The sequence below is a fragment of the Polyodon spathula genome, chromosome 16, assembly GCF_017654505.1.
Source record: "Polyodon spathula isolate WHYD16114869_AA chromosome 16, ASM1765450v1, whole genome shotgun sequence".
In the NCBI taxonomy this organism is placed as follows: Eukaryota; Metazoa; Chordata; class Actinopteri; order Acipenseriformes; family Polyodontidae; genus Polyodon; species Polyodon spathula.
The window spans coordinates 26,605,479-26,625,339 of NC_054549.1; the positions used below are offsets into that span (position 1 = coordinate 26,605,479).

Sequence of the window (19,861 nt, forward strand, 5' to 3'; positions counted from 1 at the left end):
TGCGTGAAAACGTTTTTTGCATTTTAGGATGGCAGGATTCAGATCTGCCATCACTGTCATTCGATCAGAAATGTATATGACTAATGTTTTTATACAGCATTCTATACAATGTCTATAAATAGAGGTATATGAGATGTTACAATGTTACAATTACAGTCAGTGGGATATGATGTTTGTTTGTGCAGTGACACCAGGTTTTTTACATTATGATATTTATCTTGGCCAAGAGAATCGTTGAATAGATATAAAGGAATTGGTCCATAAACCCACCCAGTTTAAATGCCAAGTAGGTTACAGTTTATCTCATGAGTCAGTGACTATAGGATATGAGCCACCAGGGTTATCTACAGCAAACCAAGCTGCGTGCTATTATGACTTCATTCTTTAACACATTTACTGGGACATGACGCCTGAGGTTTGCAGTGGTGTGCTAAAATAATTTCTCTTTTGCATGTACTGTACATAACATTGTGCTGAGAGTGTTTCAATCACTTTGTACTATTTGCATAACCAGAGCATTCACCAGCCCCCAAAATTGTCCTGTTATCAGGTAATACCGGCACTCAAATAACAACCCTGCCTGAATTTTTCATTTTTAAAGGATAGTAGCTTAGCAAACCCAACTGACAGGGAAAACCTTTTAAGAACATATAACAAAACAGAGGACAGGCTTTAACAACACTGAACGATACCAACAAGCTAAGAACTAAAGTATACAAACTCATTTAAGACATTTAATTTAATATTTTCTCACCTCTAATTGTTTTCCTAAACCTCCAATAAGGAACATGTATTTGTAACTGTCTTACACGTTTGTTTCCTTCACTGAACTGGGTCTGGCTTTGCTTTGGTCTCACTAAGTCACCAGTTCTGGCATCTGAGTAGAACACACACAAAATAACTCATTAACCTATGAGCTTCTATGCTTCAGTGTAACAAAAACCTGAAAAATGGCTTTTAAAAAGGTTTCATGACACGAATGTCAAACACTACCTTCTTCTGCCTCGTCCCATGCTTTGTGTCTTTGTTCCCAGTTGCCTTTCCTCACTTTCCTCTAATGTGATTCGACCTCTGAAACAAACCCTGCACAGTGGGACCCATCACTTGCCAGAAAAGCCTGGCTCCCACTGGGTGACATTTTATATTAGCACATGGCAAGGATGCTGGGCTGCATGACAATTCACACAGGCCATCGTGCTGCAAACAAAGAGAATCCAAAAGACTGTAATGAATTAAGTCGAAAGAAAGTTTTAACTGATTTCCACAGGAGCCACTCATGAGAAAGAAATAAATCAGATATGCCTACAGAACTCCGGAACGATTTCTCTCAGTCGTATAGGGCTGTCCCAGTGGCAGTCTTTAAGTACTCTCTCTGTGTATTATAATGATGTTGGAGAGATCTCATAAAGATAATAAAAAACAGGGACTGCCAACAGATCCCAGAGATGAAATGACATTAATACATCATCTTGTCACAATTTGCTTTAGGTATACATACAGTACTGTATATAATGCATATACTGTTTTGCATAGTTTGAAGTGAAAACAAATGCTGTTCTTAATAGCTGTCAGACAGACATGCTCACTTCTAGTATTAAAAGAATACCAGCAATGAGTCTATGAAATGGTGACTGTCAAGACTAGTACAAGGTTCAATGGAAATCTCCATTTTGGAAGCAACATGAAGAACAAATATGTTGTCTTGCATTGGTAGGAAAAGGGTAGCATATTGGGTGCCACTGAACTTATTATTGTTGCTTATTATTTTTATTGGCTGTTTTCTGAAGAGGATGAAATCATCTATTTAGTAAAAGGAGGGTAAATATGTGTTTTTATTCATCTGTCCCAATTAACATGGTGGGCTGTGTATAAACCATGTGTGTAATAGGGAAAGCTTGCACTGCACTTGTATCCACCGCTCACAGTGAGAGAATTTAAATCGGGAACCTCCTGGTGTCAAGCACTTTTCTTTAAACACCAAGCCTTCTTTTAATGAAAACTCATCATAAATTATTGTAATGCACACAGTAAAAACTTGAGAGAAAGTCTGTGCAAACACACTTACCCTGCATAACGATGCCAGCCAGCAGGGTCATCCTGAGCCTCTGAGGACTATAGCAGGTCCCCATTCAAGAATCTGAAAAACATTGAAAGGATGTAGACTGGTTATTACTTGATAATTATGATCATTACTATGACTACCTCTATATTGACAGTATTCAGAAGTAATCCCAGCAATCGTTAGACAACTGATGGTCAGTGGGTGTCCAATCCGCAAGCCAAATGTCTTTTTACACCCAGGAGCTTGACAGAAGGATACTTGCCTCTAAAGGACAATTATTTATCTCATCTAAATACACCTTTATCACTATCAGTGTTAAGGGAAGAGGTTTCCTCTTTTACTTGCAAAACAGCAGATTTAATTTCTGAAATCATTACCAACAATAAAAATATTCATCAACATTAAAATAAGCAACCTGGTATTCATAGTTCAGTACTTCAGTCAGTATAGTATTGCAGATTCAGAGGGCTAGAGCCTTAATTAAAACTCCTCATTGTCTTTCACTGCAGGATTGCATCTCTTCCAGGTCAATAACTTAAATGATTTTGGTGGTCCCACCACCACACACTTTAGCACAGTTAAGAGAGGACCAGGTGTGAGAAATACTGTAACTAGCACCCCTCTGTGTATTTGCACAGTCATTTTGCAGTTGACCACGCTCTTCTAATGCTAATGTCACTCATTGACAGCTCTTTACCCTGGGTCACCATGTAGTTTTTACTATGCTTTACAAAATGTTATCCACTATAAATACTGTACAGGTAGCTTTGGTTTTACCATGGTTTACCACAGTAAACTTTAAGAACGATCCAAGTAATTGCTCATATAAATGGTTGCTACTTGTGCAATGTGCTGTGAATTGCTAAATTGAATTGCATTGCCTTCTTTATTGGGTTTGCTTTTGAATCAGTCATTAGCAAGAGAGGAATCAGGAAATAAGAGGAGAGTTCCCAGGAGGTAATATCCCAGGCTTCTGCTGTGTAGTTCATGTATGGGTTCAGAATATTATATTTATATTATTAAGTGATAAGTTACTATTTGTTAGTTTGGCTAAGGTTTATATTTGACTGGTTTTAAATGTCGAGAAACGGACGTGGGTAGTTAGAGTATATAACAGCATGAACAGTAATGCATATTTAAATGAAAGACACTAAAGGAGCATCCTGTATAACTGGTACTTTTTTTTTTTTTTTCAATTTCTTCACAGAAGCGTTTGTTTTAATGTATAGATACTCCTGAAGCCATGGACAATGCTAGAGCCCTTTTCAGTTCAGTGAGAAAACTCATACCATGACCAGACAACATGACTACATGACACATATTTTACACTGCATTCTTTGGCCTAGCTATTCGATTGGTATTGGAAGTGCCTAAATATGCTTGATGTTTACGTAATTTGATCTACGGTTAAAGTGAGTTCCCTGTCTCACACAGATACAGTCAAGCAGGTTTCTGTGGGGGGTATAGAACGTGTTCACCTACAGCTTAAACCCACTACCTTTGGAGAAACAGGCCTGCTGAATTCATAATTATTGGAATATAAACAGTAAACAGGATTGAGATTGTGTAATACAACAGCATCACCTCTACAGGTTTCTGCAGTCCTAAATTCTACAACAACAAAAAACACTAAAAAACTATGATAAATGCCAAGTATACAAAGCATGGGAAAACTGCAAAATGATCAGATTTACTGTGGTGAACATGTATAAGGGGTCTGTCTACAGACCTGTGTTTAGTGTTATGTAATGAGCTGCCTTTGTCAAGCAGCTGCTGTTGTCTGCTGGTACAAAGTTCTCCAAAAGACGTTATGTTATATCTCAGTGCCCCTCATCTGTATGGCTACATGTACCTCAGTGGATCAGATAATCAAATCATTAATCAATCAATCAGTCAATACACTAGTTGGTCTCCAAGTGATGGAAACAGTTGCTGCTGGAATTCACATTGTCAAGCAACAGAGCTCTGTGTACCTAACCCCCAGATATCTAGTGATGTGAATGGGAAGGCCCAGGGTTTGAACTTTGCTTGACTACTCTGTGAATAAATTCCAGATCCCTGGTTTTGTGGTTGCTGACAAAAATTGTTCAAATTCAGCTACATCATCCATTTCAACAAGTCATTAATGTGATACACTGGGTATCAAAACACAAGCTCCTGTACTGTGTCTGTTATAACCACCCCTGTTCTAAAACCACTTCACCTGGGCGCTCAAGCCGTGCTACCAGAAAGCAGACTTTCAGTCGACCACAATGGTTATTTCAGATAAACAGAAGAAAAGAAATAACTTTAAAAAGTTGTAGTATAATAGTGCTAATGACATTGCTGTGATGTATTGCTCAGTAATAACGAAACCCCCTCATTCAAATAATGTCTCCAGTCTCTGGCTTAATTGACTTGGGACTTCCAATATTACACAACACTGCAATGCCATTATCCATCAAGAACAGTATACCTCTGTTAGGAAACTTAATGTGGTACATGAATACATGCAGAGGCCAATGAGGTTATGAAATATTTTCCATGCTTGAATTAAACAATCATTGCTGACATGTAGCCACATTCTGCTCTTTGCAATTCAAGCACAATTTTGCTTTTATATATATATATATATATATATATATATATATATATATATATATATATATATATATATATATATATATATAGAATGTATTTTTTAAGAGGCATTGATGTATTTGAAGCCAGGAAGCCAGGAATAGAAAAAATATACTGGTATATGACTGCAAACTAATCAGAACAATACATGAACTCTCACTACCTACAGTACAGTTGTTTCTAGTATTCTATAGTTAAAAGTGTTCAAGTCCTTGGGAGCCACAGCAGTATACAGGGCTTGTCTTTTCATCTGAATGTCTAACTGGAGACTGAGTAAATCCAGTTTGTAAAGAATAATCCATTAGGCACACATGACTTCTTCTGTCAAAGTCAGGAACCGCCCCCTCCTCTCCCCATGTGGCACAGTCAATGGCTTCATACAGCACAAGCGTGGGGAAATTCACTTGTGCTCTGAAACGGTTTAATAAAGAACACCTAACAAATGAATTCCAGAAATATGTATTGCATCACATGGTTAAACTCATATTTTCTAGTATAAAAGGCACATATTGTGTATTCGATGTTTTACTGATTGCTCCTTGTAGATATTTCAGTGCTGCACTTCCTTGACATTTCAACAGGTGACATGAAGGAAGCAGAGACAAATCGTGAAAGTTACAGGTAAATCAGCAATTCGTTACTGAGCCGAGCGCTGCTTTTCCAATGAATCATGTGTTTTCCATGCCCTTAGACTCTTTATGAGACCTCTTTAAGTATAATGCAGCGATGGAGTAAAGAATTACATTGAAAGAATTACGAGGAGGAATCGCTAATTTTCGTTCATTAATACCTTCCAATGAATGTACAGAGCATCTTTCATAAGGAACAATATGACATCTACAGATAGACATATCAAGCAAGATTTACTATAAGTAAATTGTTACCCCTGTGAACTCGATTACATTTTTAATAAAATGTTTTGATATTACAACTGGTGCCACCAATCTGAGATATTCCAACCAGTCCCAGTCTGGGGAGCCCTGCCTGAATCTGTACATCTCTACTAGATTACTGTTCTTCTATGGAGACAAGCTTCCAGTACTGTAACCAGTTTAGAACAAATTCCACAGGAGCCTGCCTGGTACTTGATCATTTAATACCAAAATTCAACACCTTCGATTTCACCTTCATAGTTAATTAAAGGGTTTTTAGGTATTCGGTCCTTTTCCCTTCTGTGAATGGCAGTGAATTGGTAAATTGGCACAGTGATTTTGCAGTACTGTATATACAGCTTTTCCCCGTGCTTGTACCATGCTTGTTGTCCCTCTAGCCATGCTTCCTGTAGACTACGCAGTGCTAGGCTTTCACCATGTTAATGTTGAGAAGATTATGTTAGCTCTGATCCCCTCAGATCACACACTGATCGATCAAAACTGACATTCTCACAGCCTGCATGTCCCTATTCTTTTTGAATAGACTACGTGACTGTGATGGAAGCAAACGCGCAACTATTTAATGTGAGAACAGCCTGGCTGGAAAGCTCTTGTGCATCAAATTGAAACAGAGTTTAAATAGCTGCAGGGATCAGCGCTAACATAGTCTCACCAACATTAAAAGGGTAGAAGCCTGGCAAAGGGCAGTATATAGAAAGCATGGCAAGGAGACAAGCAAGCATGGTACAAGCATGGGGCAAAGTTGTGTAACTGCAAAGTCAATGGGCTAATTTACCATGCTGTATCCTTCTATGGGATCCTTCAGTTCCTGCAAGGGGTGAGATGAGTTCTTAATAAAAACAGTATTTTTTGAATACAGAAGGATACATCCCATAAAAATGATAGCAGCATTTGCCATAGGGTTTCAATAAAAAAAATGAATAATGATGCTTTATTTAGTTTTGTTTTAATTTATGTGAACTTTATGGGGTACATACGTCAGGATGCCCAATGAAACATGCTTGCATCTCAGTGGACTAGTCCTGAATAAATAACTTCTAATAAATCAATAAAATAATAAACTTAACATGGTACAATTATATACTGAGTGACTGAAGGTACACAGAGATAGATAGACAGATATATGAACAGATAGATAGATAGATAGATAGATAGATAGATAGATAGATAGATAGATAGATAGATAGATAGATAGATAGATGAAGCTTATTAAGACTTCTGATATTTAGAATATTGCATGAAACATAAAAGATAAATATTCTCAGAAATTACAAAAAGAGAAAATTGAGTCATTAAAGAAGGAAAGGGACTGGAAATGAAGGATTAAAGGAAGAAAAACCAATTACACATGTAGCAGAAAACAGTGAACAGTATATTTAAAGTAAGGAAAATATATTAAATTAAAACTCATTCAAATAATGAAAATAAAATATATATGAATAATTTAAAACATCTACTGCAAAAAACAACTTCATGAGCAGTTCTGCAGTAACTGGAAAGTAAATGTAAAAGGTACAGTACTCACAGTAAGAGCAGAGGAGCGACTTTAGGGTTCCAAGCTGATACACACACTTTCTGAAGTTGACTGGTCAAGGCAACTCAGTGTGAAAACAAACGGAATAACAGCAGCCAATCGGCAGGCTGAGATATTTTTCTAAATGGAGTAATGGGGCGAATGGATGACTAATTCTTATTCAAATTGGGAGCTGTCACACTGAAAGCACTGTATGAAAGGACGACTCTGGTTTCTAGGCAGGCGGAATGTAGCTGTCTATTCTTTGGGCCATACAGCCAAACAGACAGGGCTGTCAGGCAGGTTTTGTGCAAGCTTAGAAGAAAAAAAAAATGCATCTCTTTGCCCTGAACTTAGGAGAACTCTAGGCTTTACAGCAAGTCTTCCAGTTCATTTTCTGAAGATGGGGTCACGGCAAAATTATTTTCATAACTGATTTAATCAATGGTAATATTTAGAACAGTTTCAAGGCATTGAGTTATACTGTTACACTGGGATTCTCATTGGGATTGACAGGGAAACTGAAGTGCATGACTTATAGGCTGATCCTGATTATTTCAGTCTCAGTTAAGAGTATCACAAGGACAAGCAAGGAAAGGGGCATCGTGGCAGGTTTCTAAAGCAGTACTGTTGTTTTGTCCTCCACAGGGGAGGAATCAATTGCAAATATATTCTACTTTAAACAGGGTAATTAGTTAACATGGATAGGTCTGATAAAGGAACTGGACACACCTGCGATAACACTGCCAATAGGTTGCAGGGCCACTGATGTGACGTTAGGTATCTGGAAGAAATTGAAATTGTTCTAGAGGTATTGATAGCCATTGCGAAAGTGTAAGCCAGCAGAAAAGTCTGGTCTCACGAATGGACCAGAAAGTTGTCACTTTTAATAATTTGGTATTTTTTGAAGATGCAGGTGTCTGTTGATTACATTAAAGAATACATCTCATGGATGACATGTGCGTTTAAGTATGGGCTACATATTGCAGTTCTCCAAAGCTAACCACACACTAGCCAATTTCCCTGGAAAGAAACAAAATCTTGGGACTTCCATAACACTGCCATTGTAGTTCACTTTCATTTTTATATGAAACAGTAAATTAGCCTGGTTGGAACAAACAGGTAGCATGTGAGTCTGTCAATCAAAAGTGTGCTCAGAAATATCTCTGAAACCTCAAGATTGAGTCTTTGTGTGAAACCGCGATTGGTGATGTGGTTGTGTATGTGTCATGCTGGATAATTAAGCCCTAAAAGAGCTGTGTTCTTCTATTTCAAGAACAGTTATACTACTTTGCCGTTAGAGGCCACAGCATGGTTTCCATTAACAATAGAGTTGGCATAGCCTGGTGCTATTGGTGTGCTGTGCTGGCATGCTATACTGCCCCTGATGCAGGTAAGATGTGCTGTAGATCACTGCCAACACTGAACATTGCCATCTCAACTCTAAGAACCACAAAGCATAATAAAACATGCAGTGGTAATGCAATGAACTTGGATGAAATATTGAACTTCTACGGTACTGATACGTTATCGGTACACCAAAATCTGAAAGTGCTACACTGTAATATCATTCATGGCTTTTACCATTGTAGCTACCCATATGCTACCACTACACCTTAGTATAATGTCATTGGATTGCCGTTGTTGCAGTGCTACAACATTGCCATAGAAGAAGGTTTGTTGGGAGACTTTGGGCTACATTCTCCAAGCTAAAAGAAAGGAAAATACTAACTTCAAAATATAAAAATAATATACTGTTTATTTCTGGTTTGCTAATGACAGTTTTGAGTAGCTTTGAGATTGTAACTTTTGTTAGAGAATTTAACAACACTTCCAGGGTTGCATCAAGCACCTATTATTATTATTATTATTATTATTATTATTATTATTATTATTATTACTATTTTAGCAAACATCTGTGGTTATCCTAGAAATACCGTTAAATATAAGTGTTTTATGCAACCCATGGTGATTGACCAGTGCAGGAAAATGCTCTAAAAAGCACTGACTGCATAATTTGGCCAAGTCCCAAAGCATAACAACAGACAGCAGTGTTGATGTGAAATGTATTGGTAAGCTTTAAAGCTCAGCTTAACTTTAAGAAATCCTAGGAATGCACCTCTGTAAAGGTATCCTAGCTGACTTTCTAAGAAGCCTACATTACAAAATTCCCCCCTCTTTGGATTTTTAAAAGAGACCATTGCTTTTCTGGCAATAAGTACTTGTCTATTAATTTTACTTTTGCAAATGAAGAAGGATTAACACAGCATACCTAAGATGTAAACCTGGCAAGCAGGAACATGAGAAACTTCCATTGCATTAAAATCCAGTCTGGATAATTGAGCTATTTTGCCCATATAGAAAACAAACAACCGATTGTACAGTACTGAATAGCTGAGCATCAAATACAGCAGACACAGGATTTAGTGTCATGAACCACAAGAAGGTCAAATGCTTTGGAGTAGTCACCTCGAAACTGAATTGCTGCCTTGCATTTTGCCCAGGTTTTTATAAACATGCTGTATCAATTTTGCTTTAGTGGTTTAGCAATTGGTGTGCAAATTCATGAGCACAGATTAGACCAAATGTAAAGAATGTCTGGTTCAAAGCACACATGGGCTCCAAGTGCAAACTTTGCAAATAACTTTTATGAGCAAACTCTCAAGTTCTAAATGTGCTTGCAGGTTAATTTAGAAACTGAAACTCTGGGATACTTTCCCAGCGTGTCTCCCTGAGGGCAAGTCATCTATTACTCAAGAGTTACTGTCTGCTGCTCTGGCATGCTGTACTGATTTATGAAAGACTGTTTAACCCCTGAATGCTGTCAATAAGACATTGATAAACCAGTGGTCCTAAAAGCTGTGCAAGTGAGCAAAGGTGTGACCGTGAGACCATCACCATGTAACTGATTTAATATTGACTATTACAATACAGATGTACCATGCAAATTTACTTTGGTAAGCTTTTATAAGGGCGACTGTTTATTCAGTCATAGTAGTGTTGTTCTTTTGCAAAGTTACTTAGTTCTGAAAGGGTTATAAGTATATTACCATTTTCATGGTTTAGTGTAGAGTAATATAAAGTTAATCAGCCTGGTGATTAAAATATACAGTACTGAAAATAAGATTGCAAATAATTAAGGCTGACTATTACTGACCGTTTCTAGATTATGACGTTTCATGTAATGCAGATGACCTCGTTTCCTAGGTGATTGTCCGTTTTGACCTTTTTCAAGTCAACTGGAAAAATTGAAGGCTTTACATGGGTTGTTTCTTTGTGAATCATACCATAACACATGTCTCAATATGCATGTTGGAACCCGCAAAAGCTGATTCAGTTCATGTTTGAAGGTGGGAATAACTCTTCAAATATATGGTAGTCTGTTACTATTTATATTTCTGGAAGTGTTTATCAATGGGAGTGTAAAGCTGAAATATCAGTGGCAAAAAAACAAAAGTACCTTTATTTGCTTGAAATCTTTGCTCAGATGTATTAAGCTTTGGCTCCCGTTTTAGGTTTGCACAACATTTTCTAAAAGGAACAAAAACAGAAGGGTGCAAGTTCCTTGATTATGCTTTAATAAAACATAGAATAAAGAAAACTCTGTTTGCAAGCCATGCCTTTAACCTGTACAAAATGGGTCAGATTAATGGAATTATTTTGATAGGTACAATTACTTTAAGAAGGTTTTAGAAGTCAAGACAAGTAAACATATCCAGTCCTGTGGCCTCTCTAGAGCAGGATTTTAACACACTGGCAAGGACAGGGTGTGACAGGCTGTGCAGCACCGACTTTAAAGATAAATAGAGGACTTTGGTCTCCAGTGTAATCAGCCCCACACCCTTACAAAAGCATTACATCAATCAAAAAAAAAAATGAAAAGAGAAAGAACTTTGTTTTGCAGCACAGGTGAACCTTGGTAAGACCAGAATATTTACACGAGTGTATCGGCACTTCAAACACAGCTTTTTTTTTGCTTTTTTTTTCTGCCAGGGGTATTGTATTACGCCAGCAACTAAAGAACCTGAATTTGAAAGGATGTTGCACAGGGCAGCAACTGTGATGAAAACTGTACAAAAACAAAGCAGGGGACTGGGGACTCACACAGCACTACAAGAAATAAAAAAGAGAAACATGCAATACACAACACTGATTGAATGCATGTGTATGATATAGTTTTATTAACACCAAGCTCTTCAGGTACTGATGGCTGTTTATTTTTAGTTTTGGGAAATAAATAGTATTTTTTAATTAGTGTACCTTATGTACTGCATGGTTGTTTGTAAAATGTCTGACTGATTGACAATGGAATGTGGCTTAGCCTTTCATACTGGTGTGAACAATGAATCAATCAATGATTTAAATGAAAGGTTGCTGCAAAACATGCTGCAGACAGCTTTTACTGGAACACGTGCAGTAACTTGCAGTGTCTATGTAATATGACTAAGTCTTAATAATCTGATACCAGAGGCCCTTCGGCAATATCCAAGTACTGTGGTTAAATACATATTTAAGCAGGATATGCATTTTTCTGATGCTACTGTGTAATATTACTTTATGTATGGCTTAATTTTACCACTTATTACAGATATAGCAGTTTGCATTTTTGCTCCTTATCAAGAACTCAAAGTTTCATAAAAGGCATCTTTTAACCAAAACATTTCTGTTCATTGGATTTCATACCCCTTTGAACTAAAGATACCCACAGAAATCAACAGTAATGACCAATGGAAAACAATGTACCTTATGATGTGCACAGATTAACTGAATAACTCAAATCTGTAAGGGCCCAAGCTATTTTATTGCATTCTTCCCAATTTGAAATGCACCTCATCTGTGCAACCCACGTAGTACCAACTCAGAACTCCACGGTGTCCACTGTCAATCTGTCCTTGTCTGTTGTCTGGGGTATGGCTGTGGCATTGTGTAGCGAATTGACCCTAGCATATTTTCCTCCCAAGCTCTTGTGACAGCAAAGGCCAAGGCAATGCTCACTATGGATCCCCAGGCAAGACTGCACAACCAGGATTTCAACCCCACAAAGCATTTACTAGTGACGAGCAAGCAAGTGACGATCAATCAAAAACTCTGATCAATTACAATTTCTTAAAACAAGAAGGAAAAAACCCTGGCTAACGTTTTCACCAGCGTGATTTTGTATTACGTACCACTTCTGATTGAATGTTTGAAGTTCTGGACGCTCTCTGCTTAACCTGTATTCTATATTTTATAAACGTTAACTATGGGGAATTTGCAGGATAGCTTTGCAGTTTTGTACCATACTCTCCTTCTATCACGCTTGGCTAGGTTTTACCATGATCTGACGTCATAATACTGTAGCATGCTTTCCCCAAGGCACTGTAAATATTGCAGTAAATGTTTATGAGAGATTGATTTTGTAGTTTCTAACATGGCAGCAGTGCAGCAGTAATGTGATACAGATGTAAATGTGTGCTCTTGTTAAGAAGAGCAGGCAGTGTTTGTTTGATTTAACAGCAGGAGTCTCTTCCCTCACTGTTGCTTCAATAGTTAATGCTTCCCAATGAATAAATTACAATTATTTATGGCAGTAGCGGTTAACGCAGGAGACACATAATTTAACGAGGTACACCTTCCTGAAGAGATAGACCACTTTCACTACTCCTGTACAGCAGTATAGCTGCAGGGTATTACAGATTACACTGTAACCTTATAGCAGGACCCCATGTACTCCCTGCGGCAGGAGATACTGCAGCTTCCTAAGTGTCTAGCCAAGTTAAGCCATCGCCTACAGCAAGTTCTTCTGACATTGACAAGTAGCAGCTAATGATATCCTTTGAAATCTATTAAAGTAGCTTCAGTTTGCACTGTGCTCTTACTTGTGATATTTGCAAGTGGTTCAAATTGCAATTAGAAAAAGATTGAGTGCGAACAGCCAATCAGCCTCCAGATCTAGCGGGCTTCTTTTTTGCATAGATGCCCGCTGGTACGTTGAACTATGAATTATTTTTTAAATCAATCCACACATAAAGACTAATCTACAACTAATCTGATAACATAAAAAGCTATTTAAACATGCTTTCTGACGCTGGTCTTGAGACAAGTGAAATCATAAGTCTGTGACAGGACACCGTAATGAAGGCTCAAGTCGCAGCTACTGGAGAGCAAAGCAACAGGAAAGGCACGACTGGTTCACAATTCTGTCATCAGCTGGATACAAACAACACCCTCACTCAAAACCAGACAATCAAACTGCCAACCCTTATTCAGTTCTTTCCGCACCAGCCAATCTACTCCCTGCCAGCTTGTATGATGCCCCGACATCAACACACAGACTATTCAACAAATGTCCAGATAAATTACAATAAGAAAGAGTAAGAGATAAATAAATAAATATGTTATCCAAATAATAATAATTTTAATAATAATAATAACATTTTCACTACGTGTGTCATTTTTCTATTCTAATTATGTTAGGGACTATTTTCCTCAGTGGGAGGTTACCTGGCGAAAGTTTTTTTTAAGGAAAAACTTATTAATAATCGTTACTCGTTTCTTCAGAAAAAAACACTGTCCTTACTTATTACTGAATAAGTAAATTGTAATCCTTACAATAGTAATAAGGAGTGAAAATAATAAAAAAAAGAAACTTGAGTTACATAAAGGCTTTTTATAATAGTGGGCATGGACAGAATGTATATAAAACAAAAGTAACATTATTCCAATAAGGCGTTACTGAAGTAACAAGCTATCCCAGCTCTGGCTATGTAGCGATCTCTCACTTTGGGTCAAGTTTATATTAGCACAACAGAGCAGCATAAAGGCCAGCCCTGCAGGGGTGGCAGTAGTGTCGTGGGGTGACTTTTTGCCACCCTAACCTTTGGGAACACCAGAGCCACCAGATCAACAGAATGGAAGAGCGAGGATGCAACCCTGAACTCCTCTGACTGTTTGACTCACCCTGCACACCACGCCGCCACAGTATTATTCAGTATTGACAATATTATTCAAAATCTACTGTAGTTAATGGTGACCTACTGTACTGATTCAGCAGTATCTTAGAAAGCAATTTCATGAAACACTTCATGTAATGTAGGCTTGTAGATGTTCTCCATGCCCAAATCGAGATGTTTCCTGAAACTTTGAATTACAACAAACTAGTCATCTTTTTAACAGTTCCACCATTGTTCCGGTAATACAATTCTAGAGAGTATGTAAAGTTAAACAATGTACTGTATCTAACAGGGAGGGTGCTTAGGGACTGTACTCTATTTGAACTGAACTGGGTCTACCATAGCTTTATGAAATGGGTTCAATTAGTCGCTAAATGACCAAACACCTTCACACGGACAGCAGGATGTGATGTGAGGAGTTGACTCACAGTGTACTTCCTGCAGATAAGAAGGACAAACGCCTATCATAGCATTACAATTGATTCTTATCCGATATCATCTAAATGAGGCTATTTTTCAATACAAATACAGAACGAAAACACGACTCCACTTCAGTGGCAAAAGTATCTTGTAATTAGCCCCACTGGGGATGCAGACTAGAGGCTAAATACCACCACAGTTTAGGGAATTCAAACCTGCCTCCAGGGTTCAGAAGCTTACTCAAGAGAAAGCAGTTTTAATTGCTTACTCTCACTAAACTTTTTTTTCTGATAAGTGAGAGGTTCTGAGTGTCCTTGCTTGAGTTTCATTGATTTCTAGGACAGTGCTCTGAACTGTTTTGAAAAGCCAGTTATTTTACAAAGTGGCCAGAACTTTTAAATTCTCCTACACTTCTTCATTCCAGTTAGGGGATCTCCATGGCTACCAGTAACGCCCCTTTATTTTGACCCCTGTTGAAGCTACTTTGGATTGGTTAGAGCTGCGGATCCTACACAAGTACCTCGTTGCTAATAAGACTCCTCTGTAAGGAGTATATATTAAAAGCTTCTGGTGGATGTGTGTGTGTGTGCTTGTGCATTTATGTGTGTGTTTGAGTGTCTGTTAGTGATTTGTTTTTCAAAGAGCAGTTTGTCAAGATGCAATTGACTACGAACAAGAAAACATCAGCACATATTTAATAAAGACTAAAGTTCATAACAAACACTTGGTTACTAAAAAAAAAAAAAAAAATATAATATATATATATATAGGGTTTAGTGGTCAAAATTAGATAGTGGAAAATGTCTAACCAGCCAGAACTTGCCAGTGCCATTGAACACCTATTACAGTACTACAGTATATAAAGTGCAATATACAGTACTGCCATACAACTTGACACTAAGATTGTCAGTAAACAGGTTTATAGAAAGTTCACTAAAGGGTTAACTTGCCTTGCTTGTTCAATATGAAGGGCATGAATTTCGGATCAATGTGATTTCTCCATAAGAATCTCAAATATCAAAGCATGCCAGCAGACAATGGCATGAAAACTTGGATCTGTTCCATCTGTAATCAACCCAGCTAGTTTAACCCTCTCTCCTTCAATACAGCCAGCACTGAAACAAACTGAAGGAGCACATTTGAAGGTGGAAATGTCCTTCTTCGTTCATGTTAATTGGACATTTTTGGTTAGAATTAGAATTAGAATTGGTTAGGCTAATATCTATTCCCAACCAAATCCAGAACATGTATTTGTTTTAATATCTAAGATCATTTTTTTTTTGTATTTTTGTTTTTTGTTTTTGTTTTACTAATCCACAACTCTCTGTGTTGTCTTGGACAAACCTACAATTTTCAGTCGAATTGAGAAAATGAATCAATTGAAAGATCAAAGGATTAAATGATAGGAATGTTTTAAGGTATGACATCATAGAGAGACACACTGTATTAGTACTGCCAAGTTGTTTTACATGGAACAATTATCCTCATTTGAGGCTATTCTAATGCCATCATGATTAATGTTACTAAAGGCTTGTTTAAAGGAAATGGCACCTTTTGTGCTTTCAGCACTTGAAAACATTTAACATTTACCTAGGGCTGTATTTTTTTATGGTAAAAAATGGCTTTTCACAGCATTCCAGAGTCTAAAAATAGCACAGTTCAACTTAAACATAATATTTATTAAAGCAGAAAACAAATTCCGCTGTCACATTCAAAAAAAAAAAAATCTCTAGAGTTACTATACAATAAATATCCCTAAATATTTAAATGCTTACCTAAAAAAAAAAAACAGTAAATGCTAAATTGCAGAATATTTAGTTTTTCATGTCCACCATTTAAAGACATTGTATTTTCACCATTAGTGAATTATGAAACAAAATAACATAAATAAATATAAAAATAACAACACTCATGAAATGTCCCCGTCTTGTACTGGACAGAGCGATCTTTAGCAGAAATATTCTTTCATGCAGCTGGTTGAAAACATTTTAAAGAAATCGTGCAGCTCTATGCAGTGTGTTAACTCATTTACCGGAAGCTAACTAAAAAGGCTGCCATGTTCCTAAATACGATGTAACAGCTAGTGCGTCAATAACTAAGGCAAATGTTTGCTGTATTTATTTTTAACTGATAAAAATATATATTTACACTATGTATATTTAGATCTACATATTACAGGCAATGGGTACATGTTCACGGAAATTGGAAAATATGTGATATCTGAAAAAAAAATTAACCCACAAAAACAAAAAATTAACCCACAAAATTAACCCACAAAAACAAAAACGAGGCACTCTCGAGATTTTCAAGGTAAAATCTGAAAACAACTGAAAACCAATGATATAGCGAATTAGCTTTTGAAGGGACACCCTGCTACTTCCTGTACTGTTTATGACATGAAACCTCAAATGCAAGTAAACTGAGATTATTTGAACTCCAAAGAAATAGAGAAAAGCAAGCACAATGATGAAAAGGCATAGCAAATGAACCACCTCAAATCCAGGTGTTATGTTGACAGCATGTGGAAAAGCCTTAACGTTAATTCTAAGATCTCAAAGTCTGACAGGCAATCACAGTTACATGTTACAGCCCCGCTGACTTCAATCTACAGCAGTAAAACAAAACCCCAAACAATCCTGCAGGAATAACATGAGTGCTGAAGAATTCTGTCGAGCCTGCTGCAGCTGCTGATACATTAAAAATCAGTTATCTATGGTGCTGCCTGGCGTTTCTTTAATCTTTTGTCTTTTATTCAACTCTTAAGCATCAACATCAGGGGGTTTGCTGCATCAATGCCCACGGTACAAAGCACCACAAGAAGTGTCAGCTATCCACTCACCGTCGCCACCTACAGAGCACCTTTAGTATAGCATGACAATCACAATCTAGTACCGGGATTTTTGCCAGTATGAAAGCAGAGCTATGGAATAAAATAATACACAACCTTGGTAATTACAAGATTAATCATTTACGTGCACAAAAGTTCTAGTTAATTACTGTACAGCACACTGCAAAGCTATTTGCAACACATCAGCTGTTTTCATTTTGTTATTTATTGTAAACTTTTCAAATGCTTTTGGAAGTAAATAGACACCTACACACAAATCAGACTCCAAGCATATGGTTGGTATAAGCACATTTAAGCAAGAGGCAAACTCAAAACAGACTAAAGTTACCATTACCCATTAGGAAGAAGAGGTAGAAGACCACAGAAGATACTGAACAATTTAAACATCTTGCAGACTGATAATGTTACATCTAAGACGTTAGATCTTTTGTGCAAATGATTGTAAACTACCATATACATTACTGATTAGTATGTATAGCCATGTTAATATTTGACCTTCATATTTATTTCAAATGGTACAATGATTTCCCTATACAGTATTAAATTTAAGTGGTTTACAAAGCATCAATATACTATAAGTGAATAAACCTTTCGAGAAAAAAAGGGAAAATCGATGCAAGTTCTTCATAAACTACACTAGTTTAATATTTTTATTTTCCTTTACTGTTTAAACGTTTAAACTATTACAACCCCAGTTCTTTGTTATCCCAGATGTCCAGTAGCCTTACACCTTATTGACTGCAGGTGTTAGTCTGTATATATTTCTTCATCAACCAACCAAGTACATGCTTGCATAAATCACACCATTCATGAATAAATTAAACACAAATAATAACAGTGTCATGTTTGTTTATTTATTGTCACCTATTGTCACTCAAGAAGTTTGACACTATGTGGTACAGATGCTCCAGGTGTTGTAAGAAAAAACATAACGTGCAGTACACGAGGCAACATGCTTCCTTCCCAAAGACAAGTAAAGAATAACGTTTCACAAAACAATCGCAAAGACGCGACACCTGATCTAAAACGTCAGTAAAAACAACAAACAGAATCGGCTACACAAATAACAACTATACATGCACACTCAAGTCAGTCATTACACATGATAGCTGCACTAGTGCTGATCTTTTACCAGATTCCTTTAACTGCCACCAACAACTGACATACTGGAAAGTAAAATATTACTGTGGAGAGCTGCATTGTTTTAATGAAAATAAATTATATATGTGAAGTTATAAAACTGTGAAGTTTTATATTGCAATACTACTACTACTACTACTACTACTACTACTACTACTACTACTACTATAATAATAATAATAATAATAATAATAATAATATCAAAATGAAACAAAAGAAAAAAAATATATACACACGTTATTTTCCCCTTAAAAATACAAATGTTGTATATAGAATAGATTGTATTCCAGTTGTGTAGATATAATAGTCAAAGACACGTCATTTATGGAGTGAAAACCAATGAAATGCAATCTGTAAGATTTATCAATTCGAACCCCAACATCATCCCAGCACCTGGGTAGATATGACGGGAGAGCAAGTGTATTCTGGGTTCAGATCTCTGCAGAACCTGACAGACCATTTTACCTTCAGATTGGGCACAAGATTAAATACATACTTTAGTTGTTTTTTTTTGTTTGTTTGTTTGTTTGTTTGTTTGTTTGTTTTTTTTTTAAATTAAACTCTTGATACTGCTCTAAACCCCAGAAGAAGAAAAACATGAATTTATTGTTGAATAACATGACGTAATAAAAAAATAGTTTTCGGTAACTGGCATGCATAATACTGCTACTCAAAAACATTTTCAAATAATGTACTTTTCTCAAGCGCTGCATATTGTTTGACCTGTTTTGTGCTGTGCTAGCAATGCCTACTGTAATTATCTAACCCTTTAAACAAACAACCCACATCTGCAACTTTTATTATATATAACCCTTCAAGTTTCATTTTCTGAAATACAGTAGCTGTTTCCAAAGTCACTTATGATGAGACGCTGCCTCAGACAAACAACATCTACCCTCTAAGAATAATGTACCACTACAAAGAAATCATTGCTTTCCCGTCATTTGTCATTTGAAAGACGCTAATCTCAATCTCCATTATGAGACTAGTACGCACACGAATTTATTTCCTTCATTACAAAGTTAAAAAAAGGCTATTTTTTTCTTATAATGAAGTCATTCGTTACCATACAAAACCAATAAAAGCACAGTTCTATACAATAAATATTCTCACCTGTGTCAGGGGTCTCAACTGCCCTGTTCCTTAAACTGTCTCCACCTGCCCAATCTCTCGCAACTCACAGTACAGTTGTACTCACCACGAGCGGGGAGGAGCCACTGAACGCGCTGAAATCTGCACTGATACCTGCAAAGTTCAGTGTCCTTCATTCTTTCATACAGGCTACCTTGGAGTTATGCAATATTACCGCGTAATGCCTAATTGTATGTGCAAGGGGTGGTATTAATAAATGGACACATGTACAGTAGCACATATTATTTTAATTGAAAGCAGGATATGATGTATTCTGTAATCCCCTATTTTAAGTTGGAAAAC

The 19,861-nt window shown here is 36.8% G+C and overlaps 1 protein-coding gene across 1 annotated transcript in view; it reads right to left on the reverse strand.

Annotated features, from left to right (window-relative positions):
- LOC121328995 (laminin subunit beta-1-like) overlaps positions 1-19,618 on the reverse strand; it is a 79,924-nt gene extending 60,306 nt beyond the window's left edge. The window contains exons 1-2 of the mRNA XM_041274158.1: positions 19,541-19,618; positions 2,066-2,137 (exon numbers count right to left, since the gene is read on the reverse strand). Of these exons, the coding sequence (XP_041130092.1) occupies positions 2,066-2,129 (64 nt within the window). The 5' untranslated portion in view covers positions 2,130-2,137; positions 19,541-19,618. The remainder of the gene's footprint in view (positions 1-2,065; positions 2,138-19,540) is intronic.
- Between the last annotated feature and the right edge of the window lie 243 nt (positions 19,619-19,861).